The sequence below is a fragment of the Nelumbo nucifera genome, chromosome 1, assembly GCF_055504915.1.
Source record: "Nelumbo nucifera cultivar China Antique chromosome 1, China Antique-T2T, whole genome shotgun sequence".
In the NCBI taxonomy this organism is placed as follows: domain Eukaryota; kingdom Viridiplantae; phylum Streptophyta; class Magnoliopsida; order Proteales; family Nelumbonaceae; genus Nelumbo; species Nelumbo nucifera.
Window position 1 is genome coordinate 15,312,059 of NC_142649.1, and position 22,500 is coordinate 15,334,558.

The window sequence follows — 22,500 nt, forward strand, 5'->3', positions numbered from 1 at the left end:
TTTCTTTATTAATATTTTATTTATATAATTTTTCTAATATGAAAAATAAGTTTTTGAAATAAATGTAGATTAATGGATTTGATAAATTCAATTTAATGTTATAGTCTTAAAAAATAATATTTTTCTTTTTTATAAATAATAAGTATGTTGTTATTACTTATTAATATAAATTAAAATGTTAATTAATAATTTGTAAAAATATATAATATTTTAATATGCATATCATTTGCAAATTTATAAATTTTAAGTATTAAAATAGTTATTCTATTCTTAACATTTTATTTGTATAATTTTCTTGATATTAATATATAAACATGAATTTGATAGATTATTTGTTGTATTAGTTTATAAAATACTGTTTTTGAGTATTATAATTTTTAAAATTTTAATTAGAGTTTTTTTTGGGTAATAGAGATTGAAAAAATAACATGTAGAGACCAAAGTTAATAAAGTCTATTTTATTTTATTTATTATTGCAAGGACAAATGTGGATTAATGGCTTAGAATTGCATTTAAGGTGTAGGCTTTGGGTGTGTTTTGGTGAGTTTAGTTTGAATCACTACACCTACAACTTTTTGTAGAGAAACACTACATATCGAATGATATAATGTGATACAAGTCAATATGGATTTGTATCGCTACGATACATACGACTCACGAGATATGCATCCTTGGTCAAGCCCTCCTAGAGCAATTACAATAACCAATTAAAGCTCCAAGATTCACAATTTTTTATTAGAAAAAAGAAAAAACGAAACCTATATCAGCAACAATGAAAATGAGTAATTAAATTGAATAAATAAGGGATTGAGTGCCACGGATCGGAGTTGGATCGGCGAGTCAACACAAATTGTACCGAGCCTATTGAAGTGGTCAGTGGTAACTCGGATCGGCAAATATTTCATTGAAAAATGGGCTTTTCCGTAATTGTACTTTTCATGTCTCCTAAAAAAAAATCTCTTGCTCTGGCGTTTGGGAGATGATAAACTGCGGAAGGTGATGGCTCATGAATGAATAACCGCTCACAAGCCTCTCTAACCCGAAACTGAACCGAAATGTCGTTGGTTTTATCAGTAAATCAATTGGGGACACCGAGGTTTCTTCTCAGAAACCGAAGTGCTTCTTCTCATGTTCAACAAAATCGAACAGTTTTTACCAGACGCCATTACAGGGGAAAGAAGGAACTCAATGTTCCGCGTTTCAGAGGAGAGGTTTATAGGGTTCGTTCGTTCAAGTCAACAGAAGGGTCCAAGGAAGTCAGTTCCGAGAAGGTAAATCTTCTAACCTCCTATTGGAAGAGGGGGGGGGGGGGGGGGGGGAACCAGAGATAGGGGTGGTGCCATCACCATTAATGAGGAACATCTAGGTCCGGGTGAGTAGCGCATTCCTCGTTGGCGGTGATGACAGTATCCGTGTGACAGTAAACCTGTGGAGCTAGCATTGCTAGTGGTATCTGCGTTGTAATTGTTGCAATTGCTAAATGGATTGACACTAAGTCAAACCAAAAGAGAATTTCTTAAGGGTCAAACCCAACGAAAATAACAAACCAAAGCTTCATTTTAATTTCATTAATTAACTGTGACAAACATAATTACGGAGGATCGGATACCTGTACATGCGTAATGTGTATGTGCCCATGTTGAAGATTGATGAATACTGCTAACAGCTTACAAGGTGTTCCCAAATTTATAGTGCTAACAGCTTGTGAAGCGTGTAAAACGGTATAATTTCAGGAATCATACAATAAAACCTCTATGTAAGTTAAAAATTTAATTCTATTTGACATATAAGCGCGATATAAGGATACTCATGGGATACCCGTAGCCATATATGTGTCCTAGTTTTTAGGAAATAGAATCCTATCCCCATTTCCCATAAGACATGAAAACAGGAACCTACTGTAACTTCAACTTTCTTGGCCCTAAACTAACGTGTTCATCTATTAATGTTTGGTGCGAATTCATATAAAAAATTTTAAAGGCATTGTAAAATAAATAAATCTATATTAAAAAAAATCTCAGAAATAGAGAAAGTTGTAATTGTTTGTTATCTGCAATTGGTCGTAACTAGCTTGATTCATGTCCAAGTTGTTGTGTCTTTGGATATAATATAGGTGATAAAATATCATATAATGAAATCACATTAGACCAAATGATAGAAGGATTTTTTGCTGATCAAATAAAAAAAAGAGTAGAAGTTTTGAGCCCTCAAACTGGGCCACATATTTGAGGGACTTCTGAAAATTCTCTCTTTTTTGCTAATAATATTCATAAATAACTGAAAAATAGCTTTGTATAATATATTATTTGTTTCCTGCATTGGCACATTGCATATGCCACATGCTTTATTTAAATGAAGGCAACCAACAATGCTGAATTGATGACTTAACATTACTTCCATCTATTTCAATCATTATCTTAACTTTTCTTCCCATCCAATTTTCATCTCCATGTTGAATGTTTAGAATTGTCCAATTGCCATCACTTTAGATACCTGATTTGCTCAACATTGTGGCAAATCAATTTGAACTAAATAGGTTGCTAGTGAGCCATATGTATTGATCAGAGAAGTTAATAGACCATATGTCAAATATAAGATTCTGGCTTATTCTATACCATGTAGGTTATGTTTGCTCTCTCTCTCTTTCTCTCCCATTCTTATAATGGTTCTTCTTTCTGAAAATGAATTAACTGTATTTGCATACATCTATTAGTTCTTATTTATTGTATAATCTATTGGTTGGCTTTTATTTATTAGGTACTTACATTTTTGGCATCTTTAATTTGTTCCCCGGCGCTTCTCTTTTTCTTTCATCTTTAAAATTCTTCATTTTTCATTCTTTTTGGCTGAAAAGCATACATTGTAGAATTCAACAAACAGTCAATGATGTTTATTGGCTTTCTGATGCTCAAGCGCTATACTGATGTTCCAATCTTCTTGAATGCATTTTTAAAGTACCTCTTCTCTCATGTAAGTGGTTTTTAGTCCCTTTTAGACCCACATTTAAAATCATATAAGCTTTGATGTTTAATGCATCTGCAGGAAACTGTGTGTGTATACTGATAAAAATATCCTGTATACCAGAATATGTGTTTGTATCTATTTCAATTCTTTCCTTTATTATTTGATCATAAATGTTGAGCTCACAATCAGGCTTAATGTTCATTTGTGCTTTGTCCTTTCACTCTGATGGGTTGGCATGTCTTTTTAAATTATTTCAGAGTTTGGAGAATGATCAATGGCTACTTCTCCAAGCATGGGATGTCCCATGGGACTGGAAGATTATATTATATGTAATGATGCCATACTTGATGAGGTGATCTATTTCATATGTGTATCATAGCATGAACTTTGCTTTCTTAAATGTTAGATTGTTTTTTTTTTTTTGATAATTTCTTAAATGTTAGATTGTTGTTATTCTAGATTGAACCATAAGGCATTGGTGTGAATGAATTGTGATCAAACACTTTAACATGTTCAGATTTTAGATTATGGTCAAATTTACCTAAATGAGTCAAGATATCTCACTCTGTTCATGTTGGATCTGTTAAAGAGGAATATGCTCTCCCTGAGTGGTGAAAAATCCCTTTCTAAGATCTCTTCCCAAGAAAATATATATATAGACCAAGATGTATGAAGGAAAACTTTTTTGAGTGACATTCTTTGCACTGTCATTTTATGACCATGCCATCAGAAAACAGACAGCTTCTTGCATCTTGTTCTAGATGGATTGTTGCAGCATGCAAACTTTCCCTTTCTTTCATTCTGAGAGAATGAAATCTGAGTAATACCTATATGTGCACCATTCAGATCTTAACCAAGGTGGTTTCACCAAGATCTTTGTTTTATGCAATTTCTGGTGCTCATTTGCATTTATAATAAGAGAAACTGAGGGCATAATTAATGCAAAACATTGGTAGTTCGTTTAACTTGACATATTTATAGCCTATTATAGTATGTTTTAATACATATTTAAGTGGTAGATCATCCATGTATCATGATACATCTATGCTTTCTTTCCTATCATAATCATGGCACTTACATTGAATTTTGCCATGCTGACCAATCGAGAATGTATTTATTTTAGATTCTAATGCTACCTTCTCAGCATTCTATTGACAGGAATTGTGGAATCAGCAGGACTTGGAGTGATGCAACCCCATGCTGAGAATGTTACACCACACCTACATGGCACTGATGAAGAAGCAATTCGACTCTTTCTGGATGAATTGTATGTATAAATTGTAGTCAGTTTCTTTTGGAGAAGCACTCCTATTTTTCCCTTGTAATAATATCTATTCTTCCTGTGCAGACTAAAAACTGCAGTTAAGCTGTCAGTTCTGTATGTGTTTGTCAGTCCTTATCAACCGTTTCCAGATAATGTTTTCTCTTACAGTATGTATGACACTACACAAATTTCTTATATTCACCTTGGGAATTAAGTATAAAACTTTGATACTTTTTGGAATCCTTCAATGCTCCCCACTAAAAAATACAAAATTCCTATTTCTTGGTCAAAGTTCTTTTTCTATCATCACTGTTTGTTTTTATCAGTTTCAGTGGTTATTACTAAAAATGAATTACTAATATCCCACTTCTTTATAATCAACATGACAACATCTTCCCTAATACATAGCATCAGCTATAATGATCCTGTTTCATTATTCCACTCTATCAATATCCATGGTTAAATTGATTCCTTAGGTCTATTCTCCACTATTTCTACTTACATCCTTTATAAACTTCTTTGGCACTTGTAGAACCTCAATTTTCATTAGATCACTTTCTCTCACTTTTGGAGTTAGTGCTCTTCTATGCCCATAATCAAACCATCTTGGTCGACTTTTCATGTTATCAATTGGACCTGAACTTAGTTTTCTAGAAAAGCATTAATTTCCAATTCCGTCCTACTTGTCCGTCACATCCATCTCAAGTTCCTACTGTCCTCTACATTCATTTAGTGGATGCAATCTTTCTCGATTGCCCATCATTCCATGCAAACACTGTAAATTAGTTTGTTATTTCTCATCAACTAATTCTGCAAGGGTTTGTCTTGCAGTATGTATATGATTCTGATTTAATGCTTAACCATGTAAATACAACAAGCAGAAGTATATCTGCATTTATCTTGTGACTTATTGGAGTATCTATAAAAAAGTAGAATACTTCCTAGAACCGTTCTAGTTTTTATTTAATCATGACCACTCTCTCTCTCTCTCTCTCTCTCAACTTCTATTAGTGCAAACATGCAATATTCTTCACCAGAATGTCTGCTTTTACTAAACGAATTCTTTGAATTTGATGCAAATTAAATGTAATCAGAAGTCTTCATTTGATGGGTTTCAACTAAGAGATCCTACGATTCAAAGCTAGCCTTTAGATGATTTCAATCATCAGATTTAAAGACCTATTTTCAGAAGGTTTATGTTTTGTTATTTTATGAAAATTTTGTGAGCTTGAATTCTGACATGGTAGAACCATAAAAAATTTGGTCCCTATCCATTTTGCATGTACACTACATGTATCCACAGGTGGAGAATATAAAATCCCCTCTAGTCTAAACTACCTTTGGAGCATCTGATGGTTGTAGTAATCTATAGGTTTGTCTAAATGGATTGTTCACAATGTATTTCCTCACTTCCCTAAAGATGTGGATATCATTATTTCTCAGGGTAATTTTCAGATAAAGCTCAGTTTGGAAGGAGTACAAAACTACAAATACAAATATGGAGTGCAAAACCTTATATTTTATATGTATTTGCAGTGTACATATTTGTACTCCTTCCAAACTGAGCCTAAGGTGAGGTGTGAGGGGAAATCTCATTCGTATGGCATTGCAAAACTCATAATCATTCATTGTCATTGTTATTTCTCTTTATCAGTTTTCTCTTACATTTCTTCATTTTCATAATTTATGGTTACTTGATTTTCTCATTTTTAAGAATACAGTAGATACTAGATAGTAGTTTGGAACTTGAAAAGATATGTACTTGGTAGTCCTCTCATTGATTGTGACATATAGGAGTTTATTAATCACTTCTACAATGAAACAATGGTGATTTTATAGCTTGATATAGATAATGGTGTCCAACTATCACCCTGGTGTTAGCTTATCTGAATATATAACATGGTTGCTTCATTTCTTGACTCTTTTACAGGATGGCACCAACCATTCAACATTCAGAATGGTTGGCTTTTGTGGGGTATTGGAGGTCTAGTAGCTGCATCAAGTGTTGTTTTTCTCATTAAATCTTTCATATCTGGTCCTGATGCCAATCAGATACAAAATGAGGTCCTCTATTACACAGCGAACAAGAGCATGATATATTTTACTCCACATGGTTTAAATTGCACAAACATACCAGTTACTGACATATCTGGTTTCTGGCATGTATTTTGATTCTTTTTGGTAACCTTGAAATAAATCACCTTTAAGTGAATAGATTATTCTTTATTTTTTTCCATTTTTAATGATTTCAACCTATATATATTACCAATTTTCTAGGATTCTTCTTCATATTACTATGTTTGAAGAGCTATAGGCTTCTGCATTTTAGACTATTGTGTTTAACTTCTGCTTTAATTTCCTTCTGATCCAGGCAGAGTCTTTGGTCCGCTTGTTGCCATTTATTGGTGTATCAAGCATAAGGTTTTATAATTTGGCTCAAGATCTCATAGTTGGAAATTGAATCAGATCTCTCTTCCATATTCCTGCAAATTTGATATTGAAGGTCTTACTATCATACAATCAATGTTTTCATGATTTTTTCCCTTTTTCCTTTTCATCCAGCAATGCTTCCTTACTTGGCATCCTGGGAATTCTAGCACCACTTTGTGAGGAGACTATATATCGAGGTTTTCTGATGACATCCCTGACAAAATGGCAAGTACCCTGAGATTTACTATTATTCTACCTCCAACAATCTACAAATCAACAGGAGAGTAACTAGAATTGTTTTTCATTGTTACATAATTTTCAGGTTACCGGTACCCTTATCTATTATTGTAAGCTCTATTGTTTTTACACTTGCGCACCAATCTCCTGGGAAGTCTACAGAGATTTTAATATTTGGTAAGGCTTCAAGTTCAAAATGAATGATCATCATCAACAGCATTCCTTTTGTTGCAGTTTTTGTTTTTTAATGGAACTGCCCTTAGATCATTGCTGTTATTTTAGTTCATTGAGTGGTAGTTCTTTGATTCTTCCTACTGTTGACATACCATTTTGAGTTGTATCAATTGCCACCAAGTATGCCAGGGATCTATTATAATGGCTCAAATATGAAATAAGCAGAAACACTTGCTTTATGTGTTTGGTATTTTAAGTTCATAAAGAAAGTCCTTTTATTAAATTCATTAATTGTTGTAGGGGTGGTTCTGGGGCTTGTATATGCTCAAACACGAAACCTTCTTGCTCCTATCATAATGCATGCCTGTTGGAACCTTGGTGTCATTTTCACATTGATATACTTTCAGGTGAGTCAGTTTATTCATTGATGTATCTTTTGATGGTTTACATGGATGAGAAATTTGTTATTATTATTGTTGCTAAAACTGAAAATTTATTTTCTGCAGTCACAAGGGCAAGATATCCAAAAGTATGTCCTCTAATTCCAGTCATGCATCGACTATTGATGTGGTGGTGGTGGTACTTCACTGGTCTCGTATTATTCTATCTTGGTCTCAGTTTTTATATCACGAAGCAGAAGACCATGGGCCTGATGGCCCTTTGTTTACCTATTTTCATCTCTTTGACAACCTAATCACCATATTTCTTCAGATTTAATTTGTTATTCTGTAGCATTTGATATAGGTAAATACTGAAGCCACAAGTGGTGGGACAGAAAGCAAAGCTCTCTGCTTCATCTGCAGTACATACATGGCTTGCATGGAACCTATTAATTTTGTATTATTCTCGTTGTCTTCCAACAGAACTCGGCTTCAGTCAGTGCATGGCCTGCTCTTAGTTTCGAACAGCCTTTATGGCTTTGCATTGGGAATATCTCCCCATGAAATAAAGTACATAAGTACGGAGATATTCCCAATGCAAGGCTGTAAAAGGCTTTTCGAATGGGCTTTGCGCTGAATGAAGCTGATCTTCCAACAATGCATAAGTTGAGAAATGGTTTTACACTTTACTCCCATCGAATTTAATCACAACAAATTCTCCACAGTTTTATTAGAAGATAATTTGTTTTATCAATGTAATTGAGTTTGAATTTTTCTACCAAAGGTCTGTTTGTTTTTTGGATTTTGAGAGGGGGAAAGTTCATCAATGAGATTTTGGTTCCCATTGACCAAGAAATTTATGTTCTATTTTCAGATTTATGTGGGGATCAGGAAAAATTTATTTTACTGTATATACTTGCCCAGGTAAATAATGCCCATCTTTTAAGTGGATAAAAAACTTTTTCACTTGAGGGAAATTTGCCAACACTTAGATGGGACAAAAATGTCCATTTTAATAATAGATTTTTATGGATAAAATGGCCATTATATTATTTACCTAGAAAGTAAAAGAATATGATAAATGTGTAAATAATTTACGAGAAAGGGAAGGAGCCTCAGTAATACTAAGACCATATTAATCACACGAATTACCAAGGATCTAAGGAAGTAGTGACGACACTGTAACTTCTTAATTTCATTTACTAACATTTTAATTCTATTATCACAATGTAGCATCAATTCGGATGAAAAACCATATGTTGCAAATTATTTCAGATACTTACAAGGAAAATAACAAACAGATAAGTTTTCCTTTACAATGGGGGAATGTAGAATTGTCTAGTTTTTTCTGTTACAAACCTCATCTATAGTACCTCACCTTTTTCAAATTTGTATCTCAAGAAATTTGAATACTTTCTTTTATTTTCATGTCTGTTTTCATTTGAGTATATAATCTTGTTGCAAGAATAGTCCATACAAGTAAAGATGGATAGGGTAGGAATTCAAGATGGAAGGAGCAGAGGCTTTGTTTTATTGGGGTTGAGCTTCTGAGTAGGTGTTTGAGAATGATTCCGTTTACTCAGAAAACGATGCCATATCAGTACTGTATCAGAAATTCAAATTCTGAGAAAATGTCCTTTATTTGGTTAGTCATTTTTCTCAGACTATGCTTTAGAAATCAGTAAGGCTCCGTTTAGTTTGTGGGAAGATTTGGGTGGAATGAGAAAGTATAAAAATTTAATTTTACATTGTTTGGTTTTATTGGGATGGGATGGGATGGGAAAGTGTAAAAGGGACCGAAGGACCGAAGTATTGGAACTCAATCTACTGTTCATTCTCCTCGCTGTTCGAACCAGAGGAGAAGCAGCGGCGATTTCTCATTCTCTCCCTCTCCCTCTCTCCCTCCATTCTTTCTTTTATTTTCTATTTCTCCTCCCTCATCCGACTTCCTGCCACATTCACCGTCTCTATTTCTTCCTCCCTTTTCACTACTGCTGCAGCTCTTAGCAGTGGCAGCCTTATTCCTTCAATTACTGGCAGCAACAACTCAGCTGCCACATTCTTTATTTCCTGACTGCTGCTGCTGCAACTCTTGGCAGTGGCGGCCTGTGAAACCGGTGCCCAGCGAAACCAGACAGAGGATGAGGCATGGGAGGAGGAAGACGAAGAAGAGTACCGAGTTCCAGTCGAATGGACGAGGCATGTGGGAGTGAGGAAGGAGATAGATTTTCTCGAGTTTTTCCATCGGGGTTGTACTATTTTGGTGCAACCCCAAATCCACGATTTTGGGATCTGGCATCCCACCTTTTTCTCATCCTATCCCCCTCTTTCTCTCAAAACAAATATGAGAAAAGAGAATATTTTTGGAATATTCCATTTTTCTCATCCCATCCCACAAACCAAATGGAGCCTAAAGGTGTGGTTTGAGAAAACGTCCTTTTTGGTGTTTTCCCTTTTTTCCGCTGTTGCTAACACAAACCAAACGGAGCCTAAAGGTGTGGTTTGAGAAAACGTCCTTTTTGGTGTTTTCCCTTTTTTCCGCTGTTGCTAAGAATAGTGTACTGATATGACATTGAAAATACCTATGTGGCAGTAACAGATAGCACCAAATAGAAAACCCGAGAAAACAGCATACTTATGCAGCATTGTTTTCTGAGAAAACACCTATCAAAAAAACAGCATCGGTCCTAAACAACCTAAGACACTCGATTGGTGGAATGACAGAATCACCCTATACTATGGGTGTCTTTGTAATTTACCAAAAGGTGTTTGTTGTACGCCGAGCTACAGAACTCTATCTGGTTTCATGCTTACAAAAAAAGCCGCACAACTTTAGCCATGTGGTAACTGATCCCAAAAATAGACCAGACCCGGCCCATGGATAAAGATCTGTAGCGTAAGCCCAGCCCATACAGGCTGGCCTTCGGTGCCTACGTCAAGTGCTGAGCCCAGATATCTGGTCCATCCAAAGTCCAAACAGGTTTTATGTGGACCTTCTCTTACTCGTCATGTGGCTGAAAATGGTGGCAGTGGCAGGCCGTCCGAAGAAGGCCTCTGCATAGTAAACGGGCGAACGGCCCACGGCCCACCGATAACGATGAGAACACGCTAAGTAATATTGTAGGAATAAATGGAGTGACCGATCTTAGCTGGGTTCCATTCTTCCTTTGTAGAGGGAACGTGGGAGAGAGTCAGCTGCGGAGATGACGAGGGGGAAGCAGAAGATCGAAGCGCAGAGACGGAATGCTGAGAGAAATCAGAAACCAAAGGGGTCTCAGCTTGAAGCGAGAGCTGTAGCTCTAAAGGCTAGCTGCCCTATCTGCAAGGTACCCTTCGAAGAACAGTCAAAACCCTAGAATTCGATAATCGTCTCTCTGCTTCTTTTGTCCTTTCATCTGATTTATTTTCCGATCTTTCTCTCCTTGATTGATAGATATAGCTCATAAACTCATCCAGATCAACAAGAGGAATAATTTTTTTAGGGAGAAAATCAATAAAAATGTTAGTTTCACTTAAAAATGCTTTTCAAATTTGATTCTTTTTTTCTGGTTTCCTTTTCTTGATTGATCATTTTTATTCATGAAACTGTTGTATTTTTTTCCTGGACCAACGTAATGTTCTGCATATTCTACTGAATTGTTGTTTCTAGGAGTCTTTAGTTTAGAAGGATTGGTTTGGTCTATTTGTAATTATGAATCTTACAATATAGGTTGGTGAGCATAGATGGTCTGGTGCTGAAGTGGATGTCAGACCAGAGGGGAAGAGAAAGTGATAAAACATGTTTACTCGATTTCAATATCTGGAATACAGGTTCGGGCTTTGCGCCCCATTTTTGCCTTTGGTGGAGAAGAAATTATTGATTCGGTTTATTAGTTCTCATGGAAATAGATCTGTGCTTCATCAGGATGTATATCGGTGGAACTCAAATATTATGAATTGCTTTAGGCAGGGGGACGTTGAGGCAGCTTGCCGGTTATTCAATGAAATGCCCATGAAGAATCTGGTAACATGGAACTGTATGATATCTGGGTATGTTCAAAATCAGAAGATCAGTGAAGCACATGAGATCTTTGATACCATGCCTTTTAGAAATGTTGTATCATGGACTGCATTGTTGACAGGATATGCGAAGTGTGGAAAGTTGGAACAAGCTCGTGATTTATTTGATAGAATGCCGGAAAGGAATGTAGTTTCTTGGAACTCTATGCTTGCTGGCTACATAAGCAATGGAAGAATTGACAAGGCAGAGGAACTCTTTGATGGCATGCCAATTAGGAATTCTGTTTCGTGGGCAACTATGATTGATGGGTACTTAAACTACGGTCTTGTAAGTGAAGCCCAGAAGTTGTTCAATCAAGTTCCTGTAAAGACTACTTCCATTTATAATGCATTGTTATCCGGTTATGTTGAAAATGGATATCTTGAAGAGGCATGCCTACTATTCAACAAAATGCCTCAAAGAGATGTTGCTTCCTGGACCACCATGATAACTTGTTACTCACGAGTTGGGAAGATAGAGAGTGCTAAGCACTTGTTTGATAAGATGCTTGAGAAGGATGTAGCAGCTTGGACAGCAATTATTCAGGGCTATTTGGATAATGGAAAGATTGAAGATGCGTGTAAGTTATTTGAAGAAATGCCTTATCGGGATACGGTTGCATGGAACTCAATGATTTGTGGTTATGTTCATAAAGGAATGTTGGACAATGCTCTACAATTGTTCATGCAGATGCCAAAGCGAAGCATTGTTTCATGGAATTCAATTTTACAGGGCTATGTGCAACAAAATGACATGGACAGAGCATGGAATTTCTTTGAGAATATGCCGTGTAGAGATGAAACATCATGGAATACAATAATTGCTGGATATCAAAGTGGGGAAGCTTTGATTTTGTATTGCAGGATGATGAAAGATGGGCTTAAGCCTGTTCAAGGGACATTCACCACTGTGGTTTCCGTTTGTGGTACTCTTGCTATAATTAGTTGGGGAAGAGCTATCCACCTTTCGGTGATAAAAAATGGTTATGAAGATGATACAATGATCACAAGCTCATTAATCACTATGTATTCCAAATGTGGATTTATTGATGATGCTAAATTGGTGTTTGAGAGTATTATAAAACGAGACACAGTGGTTTGGAATGCCATGATTGTCGCCTTAGCTTACCATGGATCTGGCACTGAAGCCCTTGCACTCTTCTCTTCTATGATTCAAGCTGGATCAGGACCAGACAATGTTACTTTTTTAGGCATCTTGACTGCATGTGCTCATAGAGGGCTAGTTGATGAAGGTTGGAAGTACTTCAGATCTATGGAGGATTGGAATTTGATTCCAGAGCCAGCACATTATGCTTGTATGGTTAATCTCTTTGGACGATCAGGGTTGCTAAATGAAGCTTATAACTTCATCAAACAAATACATGTAGGTCTCCCAACACATGCTTGGGAAACCCTACTCGGTGCATGTAGAATCCAAGGAAATCTAGAGCTAGGTGAACTAGTTTCAAAAGAAATTTTCAGCAACCGATCTTTAAATGAAGGGATGTACATACTTCTTTCAAATATATATGCTGAGAAAGGGATGTGGGAGAATGCGGCAAGCATTAGAGCAATAATGAAGCATCATGGGGCCAAAAAAGAACCTGCTTGTAGTTGGATTGAGATAAAGGGAAAACTGTCTTATTTTATGTATAATGGCCGATCTCACCCTCAGATTGAGGTCATACACAATCATTTGCAGACTCTTCAAGTTATTATGGAGGAGATTGGTTGAATTAAGAGGGTTCTTTTTTTGGTCTAAAGATGGTATATGACTAGTTTCAGATATAGATGGTTTGTGTGGATCGTGATTTGTTTAATCCAACGCTTTTTAAGGACATGAGATTGAATTGACTTGACTTGGAAGTTCAGTTGGATGATTTTGTTTAAGAAAGTTTTTACTGGCTTTAATCAATGTCAAGTGGTTTCATTTGGACCATTGATTAGGAGTTTTGCCTTGTTTTGCTTGATGCTTTATTGTTTCAATTGTAATGAAATCCCAGATGGAAGAACTTATAGCATAATAAGGATGGCAACACAATTAGAATTTGTGTCTGCAGAAAGGAGAGAGATTTGTCAAATGACACCATATATATGAAAGCATGGGAAATGACTACAAATATATATTAATCACATAAGAATCTTGAAGTATAATAAAATTGAGAAATTCTGATTTTGCTTTATGTCATGGAGACCAATTATGAGAAGTTTTCATATGATATTTATTGATCTAGCAAGAAATTGTGTTGTAATGTCCTTAGAGAGATAACATGGTGATTGTTAGGAAAGAAGCACTGAGTAGGTATTTTGACCTAACTGGTGTATGAAATATGGTGGCTCATGTTAGAACTGATTGTGAGACTATATCAAGGATTCAGCTCTTGGTCCATGTCATCAGTCTTATTAGTCATTATTGAGCTAACCAGTGTTTTAAAAGGCTTTAGAGTATATGCACATTTAGTTTCATGGGTGAAGCAATGCACAAAATGTGTAAGTTTCACATATTGAGGCATATTTGAAATGACAAAAGAGCACAAGGCTTATACATTTTTCATGTTATAAAGTTTTGGGCACATTTGTAATTCTGTCCTGGGTCAGCTACTAAGCTGATTTCTTTCACAACTTCTTGTTGTATCCTAAAGTTTTCTAATTAATGAAATTCTTTCGAAGTTATTGATCAAAAAAAAAAAATCATGTTATAAATAAGATAGTTGCACTTCAGAAGCTGAACTCATCCATCTTACCCAAGCCCAGGTGTTTCTTGTCATGTAAGATGGGAGCCTGTGTTTTAACTAGTATTTTATTTTCTTTCTAGAATACCAACTTCTTTTTCCTCCTTTTCCTCATTGTTATCTTCTCTCTTTCCTCATTATGGGCATGAGAAGAAGAGGAAAAAAAAACAAATTACTTTTTCCTTATTTACCCCATTAGGGAGTCAACAGGGCACTTGTCTTATTGAGCATGGTGCCATTTCTTTTTGATGAATGAATGATGATTTTATTAATAAGAGAAGAAAGTGTACATTCATCCTAAGAGGAGCCATGAGATGTTACCTCCCCTTAGAGATTTGAACATAACCATACAGAATACAATTATAAGGTAGTCCAAAACAATTCAACCCTTGAAACCCTTTGTTTAGCCAAAGAATCATCCATAGCATTTGCATATCTGCTAACCCACCGAAAACTGACTGACATGTTCCTTGTAAGCCAATTAACTTTCTTGAGAAGATCCATGTAGCCCCAGAAAACTGTTTCTGGATTTGGCAAAGCATGGTGCCATTTCATGAGATAAAATTAAAAAAATAAAATACACATAGGATTAATGTTAAAAATCCAAATATATGATATTGGAAAATGGCCTATTAGCAGCCTTATGATGAGCAACCTGGGGACAAATGGCAGTGCTACGATTTAGTTGGTCTTTACCTCTTTGGAAACATCCTGCAGAAGGCATACCACATTTACCAAGTGCTTATCATCAGCCTGTATATTTCTAGGATGACTTGGACTCAATGGTTACTGCATATGACTTCCAAAGGAATTGTTGGGTGATTTGTTCTTGGTGTTGAAGTGGAGGAAGATCTTTTAGTTAAGAGTGCTGGCATAGTTGATGATTAAGGCATCTTAAAAAGTATGTGCAAAAGGTTGTTTTTTCAGGAATAATTTATTGTTTCTATTTTATGTGTTAAAGTGAAATAACATGGTTAAAAAATGAGCAGCTGAGATGAGGATGTTGAGATGGATAAGTGGCAAGGCAAGATTAGAAAGTACAGAGCCAGAAATGAGCACACACTAGACAGGACTTGGGAGTGGCTCCGATTAGTGATAAGATTGGGGGAAATTTGATTTAAATGGTTTAGTCATGTATTGTACATAGATGACAAATGACCACACTAGTGAGGAGTGAATTGGTTCAAGTAGAGGGCTCTAAAAGAGTAATGAGAAAACCAAATAAAAATGTGATCCCGAGTGGTACAAAAATGGTTTAAAGACTTAAAATTTGACAGAAATCATGGTCTTTATAGTGCATAATGGCAGGACTGGATACAGCTGATCCCTAATAATTGGGATTAGAGCTATCAGCTAACTTGAGTTCTATCCTATATGGAAAAGTCAGAATTTTGCATCCCTCAGAAAGTGCAGATGTAGGAAGAGTGGTAGCATCTCCTGATAACCACAATATCTGCAAGATTGTGAGTATTGATAGCATGGTAATGAGTCACTAGTCAGTTAAAAATTAGGTTTCTTTCTTTGGGGTGACCAGCATTTAATAATAATTATGTTTTCAAGTTCGGGACCCTGAATTAACAAGATATTCTCGATACTAGTCTTATGAGACATCAGTGAAAATAGTTAATGAGTGAAGGTGACTGAAGGAAATTAAAAATTTGGTCTCTAATCCATTCTCATGTATCAAAATCTACATTAAAAAGATATGGACAATAACTGAAATGGTTCCACATGTCATTTATTTTCTCTCTCCGAAGGATTTCTTCTCAGATGGCTTTGATATTTATTTTCCTAACATACATGATTCCTGAATTTTCCCAATGGTTTTAATATTATCAAATATTCATTATTTAATTTAGACTTGGAAGTTTATATTTTTTTCTTAATAGTTATGATATTTAATTTCATGGATGCTACCTTAATTTAGTTTTTAGCTGATTTTGTTCTCAGTACACCTAAGAATGGTTTATATCAATTATTTCATGCTTTGTACATCATAGTTTATTTTTGCTGTCAACTCCTTTCAAAGTTGTCTTTTCAACATGCTTCTTGAAATGGAGATAAAGTAGAGAGTAGACTTATCCAAAACAAGGAGATATAATAGAACCTATAGTTTTCTTAGTTCTTGTGGTCAAGATCTTCAATTTTTTTGGTAGCATAGTTTTCAAGGTGCCAATGCGATGCTAGGTAATAGGGGAGAGGCCAGTCAACTAGGTGTCCACTTAGTTGATGGATTTTGATGAAAAAACATTCTAGATCCCATGTTAATTCCTCAGTTACATAGTATGATAGGCCATGTATATTGAAAAAAGGCAATGATCTTTACTAGATAATAATAAATTTCATGCCGAAACATAGAAAACTATAATATCTAACGGACAATGGCATTTTAAATCTATTATGTCAATATCCCCAAAACAAGATTGTAATAAAATAATTTAATAGAATATAGAGCAATTGCAGGATAAAAACAATTACAGATTTACCAATTAAATAACAGGAAGCCTGTTTCTGGTCTTAGAAAACGAAGGGGAAAAATTAAAATAGAAGAATGAGAAGGGGGTGGAGGACCGTGGAGACCCTATTTCAATCCAAGAAAATGAATAAAAGCTTAAAAAAATTAAGAAAAATATAAAAAAGAAGATGGTGTAGGTTCTATTATAATATTGTGAAGTTGCTAGAAAATAAAAATATAAAAAATATACATTATACCTTACATAAAACCTCTGGGTGCTTGGGTGAGGCAAGCCACAATTTGTGTCCTGTCACCTAGGTTTCACCTTGACAACTATAGGTGATACAAATCCTAACCTAATTGGACTTTCTTAATTCTTGAGTTTCATGATCTTCATTTTTTTCTTGTGGTACCACTAGCCTAATTGGACTCAAATCCTATTATTGTCACCAACATTTTTCTTAGAGATTGGTGTGATACAAATGGACTGTACTGTTTCTCCTCAAAAAGCATCTTCATAGAATTCTGAGATGTAGAAGAACTAAGCAAGGGTTTGTGGTCGGACAATTAAGGCTGGCTGTAGGTTAGACATGGTGGAGCCAGGGATTCCCAGGCATAAGATCAATGGTTTGTGGTCAGACTTTAAAGAATAATATCTCTAAATTGTAGTCTCTCTCTCCTACCTTTTTTTGTTTCCACCCAATCCAAATACAGCCTCGAGGAATCATCTCCTAGCAGATTTTGAAGGAAACATATCCTTCTATATGGAGGGATTCAGAACCAAACATGAGCCAAAAAGCCAATGGGAAAGTCACTGCGACATACAGAAAAGCTACCCCTTTTGTCCTTAATGTGTCCGTATGGATACGGAACTTTTACTTGAGCAGACAAAATTATAAGATGTTCAAGCAATAGCGTTTGTACAACTATTTTATTTTCTTGGTACCGCATTAAATCAAGAGAACATGCATTTTTTTTTTTCAGGTGCAGCTAGCAAATCAGAACCAGCTTGGTGATCACTATGCCTCCAAACATCCAAAGGAAAAGCCTCCCACTGATTCGGGCTGATTTACATATCATGAATCAAACCTGCAGAGTGCAGGCTCGTGTTTATTCAGAACTTGGAATGTACCTTTAACTATCATTGTCTGAATAAAAGCCACTGCATTTCTTCTGCGTTTGTTTATCTGGGCAGGAAAAGATTGCTGGTTGCTTACTATAGTACTACCTTTTTTCTTTTTTCTTTTTTTCTTTTTTTATTTGTTTCTTTTTTCAGAGAAGTAAATATCTTTGGAACCAAAGTTCCGGCTCTGGAATGTAATGGAAATACAGTAAGTCCAGCATGGCAGCAGAGCTTCCACAGGGTTTGGTGGGAAACTTTAGACAAGATATGGACCATGGAGGCTTTCTTGTGATGGACTTTGTAGGTTTTGTGCTTTTAATATTTGTGCGAATATAAAGGTAAAAGTGTTGTCATCTTGTTTCTGTTGCATCACAAAATTAAACTGAATGTGGTTTGTGTTGCACCACGTGAGCTATGCCCTATGTATTCATTGTTGGGCTTTGGTCCACGGAAAGTGTTGTATCAGACAATACATAATTGTTCCTGCAACTTAGAAAACACGTTGCCTTCCATGGTTGCTTGATTAATTAGAGAACTTTTGATGGATCGTAGTGCCAGGGATTGGGTATTTGGTAATTGGCGACTCTCGTTTGCACAGCACATTGAACCGAGGTTAGATTCTGGTTATAACTTCGTATCAAAAGCATCTGACTAATCGAGGGCCAGGTTATCCCTAAGGACCGTAACATGAACAATCATAATCGAGTAGTTTTAAGAATTTTCTGATATTTTTTGTTGGTCAACTGGAATCTAGAAGAGCCTGGATCTTTGAGTCCAAAACAACGGTGTATTTTGAATATTTGCAATATTATATTAAATCAAAATTTCAACCAAAATGTTACATGCTCTATTTATTTTAATTGTGGTGTATCATTTCATCACCGGTTCATGTTTTTTGGTTTAACATAAATGGTGAACCGAATTGTCTGGTCAAAGAAATTTTCAACATATTTGAAAATAGAAACTTCTGTCAGTCGGTTGAAATTCATGTACTGTAAGCCTGCGAGACCACAGAACTTGGGTTAACGCTGTAAGGCTTTGTTTAATTGAATGAACAGAAGCTTCTATTTTAGTCAAAGAAACAAATTTCTCAATTTAATAACTCCACCGTATTGCAACTTGCATATCTAAAATCCAAACAACCGTCTGCTCTTCAGTTGTTTTGACTTTTGGATGAATCTGCTTAATTTACCAAGAACACCCACCTGATGCAAACAGTGCACCAATTTTGCACCTCTGACTGATGCAAACAGTCCCATACTTTGAAAAGTGAAAATCCCTATTTTTTTTGGGGGGGGGAGGGGTAAACTCAATTTCAACTTAGATAGTTAGATGATCATCAATGAATCTCAACCCAGTGGACCCAATTTTTGTCCTTAAATCTCAATTGGTTCCTTATAATAATTCAGCCATTCAGGGCAGGTGATCATAATTCCCACTATTAACTGTTCTTGAACCATCACAAACGGCCAAACGCTTCCTTGTACAAATAAACAAACTAACAAATAAACCAATAAACATCCCCCACCACCCAAAAACAAAAAAAGGCAGTCCAATAGTCCAAATCAAATTTAGCAAAAACATCCTTATTTTCTTTTTCATCTTGTATACAAACCCAGTTACAACTCTATCTTTTGCTGTATACAATTTCCTTTTCCTATGCTCTTTCTCTCTTCTTTACAGTCTCTGTGCAGAAGAAGACCAAGCTTAAGTTATCTTCTTTCGGTTAGAACTTAGAACTTGGGGAATGCATATATTTAGGATAATAATGGCATTCAGAATAAACTTAATACTCATACCCTCTACCAGAAATTCAGAGGTGATCTTCCTGGAGGAGTTTGTTTAACAGAGATGTCAACAGGGCATCCCGCTTCTCAGCTCGGCTCTCTTCCCTCATCCTCCTCTGCTCCTCCCTCTCCTTCCACGCCTGCTCCAAAAGCATCCTCTCCCTCTCCAGCTTCTCCATGGACTGCCGCCATTCCCGCTCAAACATCTGCCTCTCCTGCGCCCTCCTCTCCATCATCTCTCTCCATTGCATCTCCATCCTCTGCTGCTGCACAAAGAACTCCTGGAGCATTTCTTGTATGCTACTGCTATTAATGCCCGTCCTTGACGACGATTTATCCAATGCCCGCTTCTCGGCTTTTCTCTTCCGGGTGCTCTTCGGGAGGCGCTCCTCTTCACTATCGTCGTCATCCTCGTTGTCGTCGTCCGATAAGTCTTCGGAGGATCGATCACCACTCGGCCTCTTCACCTTCTTCTTCGCTTGCCCGGCAGCGCTAGCCTCTGATTCCAGGAGTAAGCGCTGCATGTTCTTTGCTCGTTCTGTGAACACCGCGTGCAGCTCCTCGAAAAAGGGGCATTGTCGCCCATTCTCTGGATCCGATGTTTCTTTCCCCTGTTTGTTAATGAATAAAAAAAACTTAAACATCAAATCAAATAATTGGGGTTGGATATTTGGACAAGATAGAAAATTTACGAGACAAATAAATAAAAATCTGGTCGTTTTAGCCTCGAAATTTGCTGAGAAGGAATCTCAACTCCCTCGTGTAAACCTTTCCCACTGGCAGAAACCATTCAATCAAATTTCAAATGTGAAGCCCAGAAGATTTGAAAGCTATAGTTTTGTTGTATGAATCGATTGCATCAGGTTTCATCTACTTCTGTCTTGTTAGGTTCAAGAAAGAAGTGATAGAATTCGAGATTTTATCAGACAAAGGAAGGATGAAATCTAAGAACTGTTCCTTAGAGCCAATTAGAAGACATCTAAGAACTGTTCCTTCTTGTCTTTTTGAGTTTTAGAATGAAATCTATCTCGAAATACAGACCTTATAACGATTAACAAGGTTCTTCCACTTGCATTTGCACTGATCCGGACTCCTCCTGTAGCCTCTCTCCTTCATTTTCGCGGCAACAATCTCCCAAAGGGTCTTATTTCGCTTCGCGACGGTGAAGTCCCTCTCCAACTCAGCACGAATCGCGATGAAGTCTCTGGTTTCTTGATGGCCCCATTGGGGAATCCTGTCGTCCTTCTTGGCCGAGACGCTCGACGTCGGAATCTCCCCGGATATCGTCGCCGGGTTCAGTTGCAGTGGCATGGCTGACATCATGGTCATCCGACTTAGGGTTTCGTTATCTCCACCTCCCATCAACATATTCACCTCCTAGGGTTAGGGTTTCAACTTTCAAAGGGAATCGAAATCTTCCGCTCCTTCGGTTCTTCCTCTCCTTCCACTGTTCCAGCCCTCTCTCTCTCTCTCTGTTCGGTTTCTCTCTCTATCGGACAAGATAATATCGAAACCTTTCGCTCGCTTGCTTGACAATCCACGGTTATAGGGATTGTGTTATTAAATTGCCGATGATTTTGCTCATAAATTACAATAATGCCAGTGTTCTGTCCGAAAAATGAGATATTTTATGATATACCTAAAATACCCCTGCATGCTTGATAGGCTTGGGAGTCGATAGACTAAGATTCAGTTATTTCCGGCTTTTTTTTTTATTTTTATGTTAAAAGGTTAAAACCCACAGCTTTGTCTATATTTGACCTAGGCCCAGGACCCGTATATAGGCCTGGGGCCCATAATTAACAGGTCGGATTCGGATTTTGATTTGATTACCAGAGAAGAATCCAATTCTATTAACATACGGGTTCAAATCGAATTTCGTCCATCGGATTTTGATTTGATCAGAATATTACATGCCGATATATCATTAATAAATGAAACTAGGAAAAATGTTCGAAATATTATATTAATAAAATGAACTGAAAATGATTTAAATATTATATTATTAATAAAATAAATAAAAAAAAAACTTCTAAAGAGACATCAACTTATGATCCTTTAATGAAGATATGATATTTTGATCATTTCGATTTTAAATTACGAATCCAACTATGATGTATTTCTAAATATTTGTTATACATTAAATCAATTAAATTAAGATTTTAACCGATGTCACATGGTTTACTTTCTTTTCATTTGTTCACGCTCATAAGATATAGTTACTATTACACGGCTATAACAATGTTAAAAATGTCAATTGTGTTGCTTTATGCATCATAATATTATTCAGGCTCAGTTTGGAAGGAGTACAAATATAAATATATAGAGTGTAAAACCTTGTATTTTATAAGAATTTGCATTCTACATATTTATATTTATACTCCTTCCAAACTGAACTTTAATATCCAATTTCAATTTGGGTTTGGCTATCTTTGATATCCAAATGCAGTTTAACCAGCTCGGATTTCAAAGTCAAGCTTGGAATTGAACATCTTTGATACACTTGTATCAAGAACTAAGATCTAAGATCTAAGGCTGTGTTTGTATATGTTTCCCTTCTTTTCCTTTTCCTACCTTTTCTTTTGAACCAAACATAGCCTAACTAAAGATTTACATGCACTAAACATCATAACTATCCCACGTAATTTACTTTCATTAGCATACTTTCTCATGCGTCCATATTAAGGGTGTTTGTGTCTTTTTACATGCAAGGGCTTGGCATTTACACATCCAAATACATTGAATTTTGGAAATGCTATTGAAACCCATTTGATGGTGGACCCGACCCCAATTCTTGAAGCATGGGGCAGGTGGCAATTTATGAAAGACCCAAACCAATGGGTGGTTCCTATTTCCATAGATCCAAGGCACTCCATTTTCTAAATATATATCTTCACAAAAATCTGTCCATCCGAC

The 22,500-nt window shown here is 36.1% G+C and overlaps 3 protein-coding genes across 7 annotated transcripts; 2 read left to right on the top strand and 1 right to left on the bottom strand.

Annotated features, from left to right (window-relative positions):
* The first annotated feature begins 948 nt into the window (after positions 1-948).
* On the top strand, positions 949-7,912 carry LOC104611555 (uncharacterized). 4 transcript variants are annotated; one of them, XM_088896276.1, is made up of 11 exons: positions 953-1,271; positions 2,956-2,970; positions 3,222-3,316; positions 4,109-4,231; positions 4,313-4,395; positions 6,159-6,292; positions 6,600-6,649; positions 6,791-6,883; positions 6,981-7,072; positions 7,370-7,476; positions 7,576-7,912. In XM_088896276.1, exons 1-11 carry the CDS (start codon positions 1,056-1,058, stop codon positions 7,609-7,611), a joined length of 1,044 nt encoding a protein of 347 aa, XP_088752402.1. In that variant the 5' UTR covers positions 953-1,055; the 3' UTR covers positions 7,612-7,912. The 4 variants fall into 4 exon arrangements, with proteins under 4 accessions (XP_088752403.1, XP_088752402.1, XP_010276952.1 ...); XM_010278652.2 differs by having other exon boundaries at positions 1,143-1,271; positions 2,855-2,970; XM_010278650.3 differs by lacking the exon at positions 2,956-2,970 and having other exon boundaries at positions 957-1,271.
* Positions 7,913-8,061: 149 nt separating this feature from the next.
* On the top strand, positions 8,062-13,667 carry LOC104611556 (uncharacterized). Of its 2 annotated transcripts, XM_010278654.3 has the most exons (3): positions 10,757-10,775; positions 11,159-11,259; positions 11,354-13,667. In XM_010278654.3, exon 3 carries the CDS (start codon positions 11,381-11,383, stop codon positions 13,220-13,222), a length of 1,842 nt encoding a protein of 613 aa, XP_010276956.1. In that variant the 5' UTR covers positions 10,757-10,775; positions 11,159-11,259; positions 11,354-11,380; the 3' UTR covers positions 13,223-13,667. The 2 variants fall into 2 exon arrangements, with proteins under 2 accessions (XP_088752401.1, XP_010276956.1); XM_088896275.1 differs by having other exon boundaries at positions 8,062-10,775; positions 11,159-13,667.
* Positions 13,668-17,903: 4,236 nt separating this feature from the next.
* Positions 17,904-21,113, bottom strand: LOC104611557 (trihelix transcription factor GT-3b-like). Its single transcript, XM_010278655.3, has 2 exons — positions 20,626-21,113; positions 17,904-20,195 (listed from the first exon to the last, which is right to left on the bottom strand). Exons 1-2 carry the CDS (start codon positions 20,950-20,952, stop codon positions 19,611-19,613), a joined length of 912 nt encoding a protein of 303 aa, XP_010276957.1. The 5' UTR covers positions 20,953-21,113; the 3' UTR covers positions 17,904-19,610.
* Positions 21,114-22,500: the final 1,387 nt, after the last annotated feature.

Bases quoted from the DNA above. Each gene is read 5' to 3' on its own strand.
- LOC104611555 (XM_088896276.1), top strand. From the start codon at position 1,056: ATGTCGTTGGTTTTATCAGTAAATCAATTGGGGACACCGAGGTTTCTT. The intron at 4,396-6,158 runs GTATGTATGACA...ACTCTTTTACAG, and splicing joins AGATAATGTTTTCTCTTACA to GATGGCACCAACCATTCAAC. The intron at 7,477-7,575 runs GTGAGTCAGTTT...TATTTTCTGCAG, and splicing joins TCACATTGATATACTTTCAG to TCACAAGGGCAAGATATCCA.
- LOC104611557 (XM_010278655.3), bottom strand. From the start codon at position 20,952: ATGTTGATGGGAGGTGGAGATAACGAAACCCTAAGTCGGATGACCATG. The intron at 20,196-20,625 runs GTCTGTATTTCG...ATTAACAAACAG, and splicing joins ACCTTGTTAATCGTTATAAG to GGGAAAGAAACATCGGATCC.
- LOC104611556 (XM_088896275.1), top strand. From the start codon at position 11,228: ATGTTTACTCGATTTCAATATCTGGAATACAGGTTCGGGCTTTGCGCC.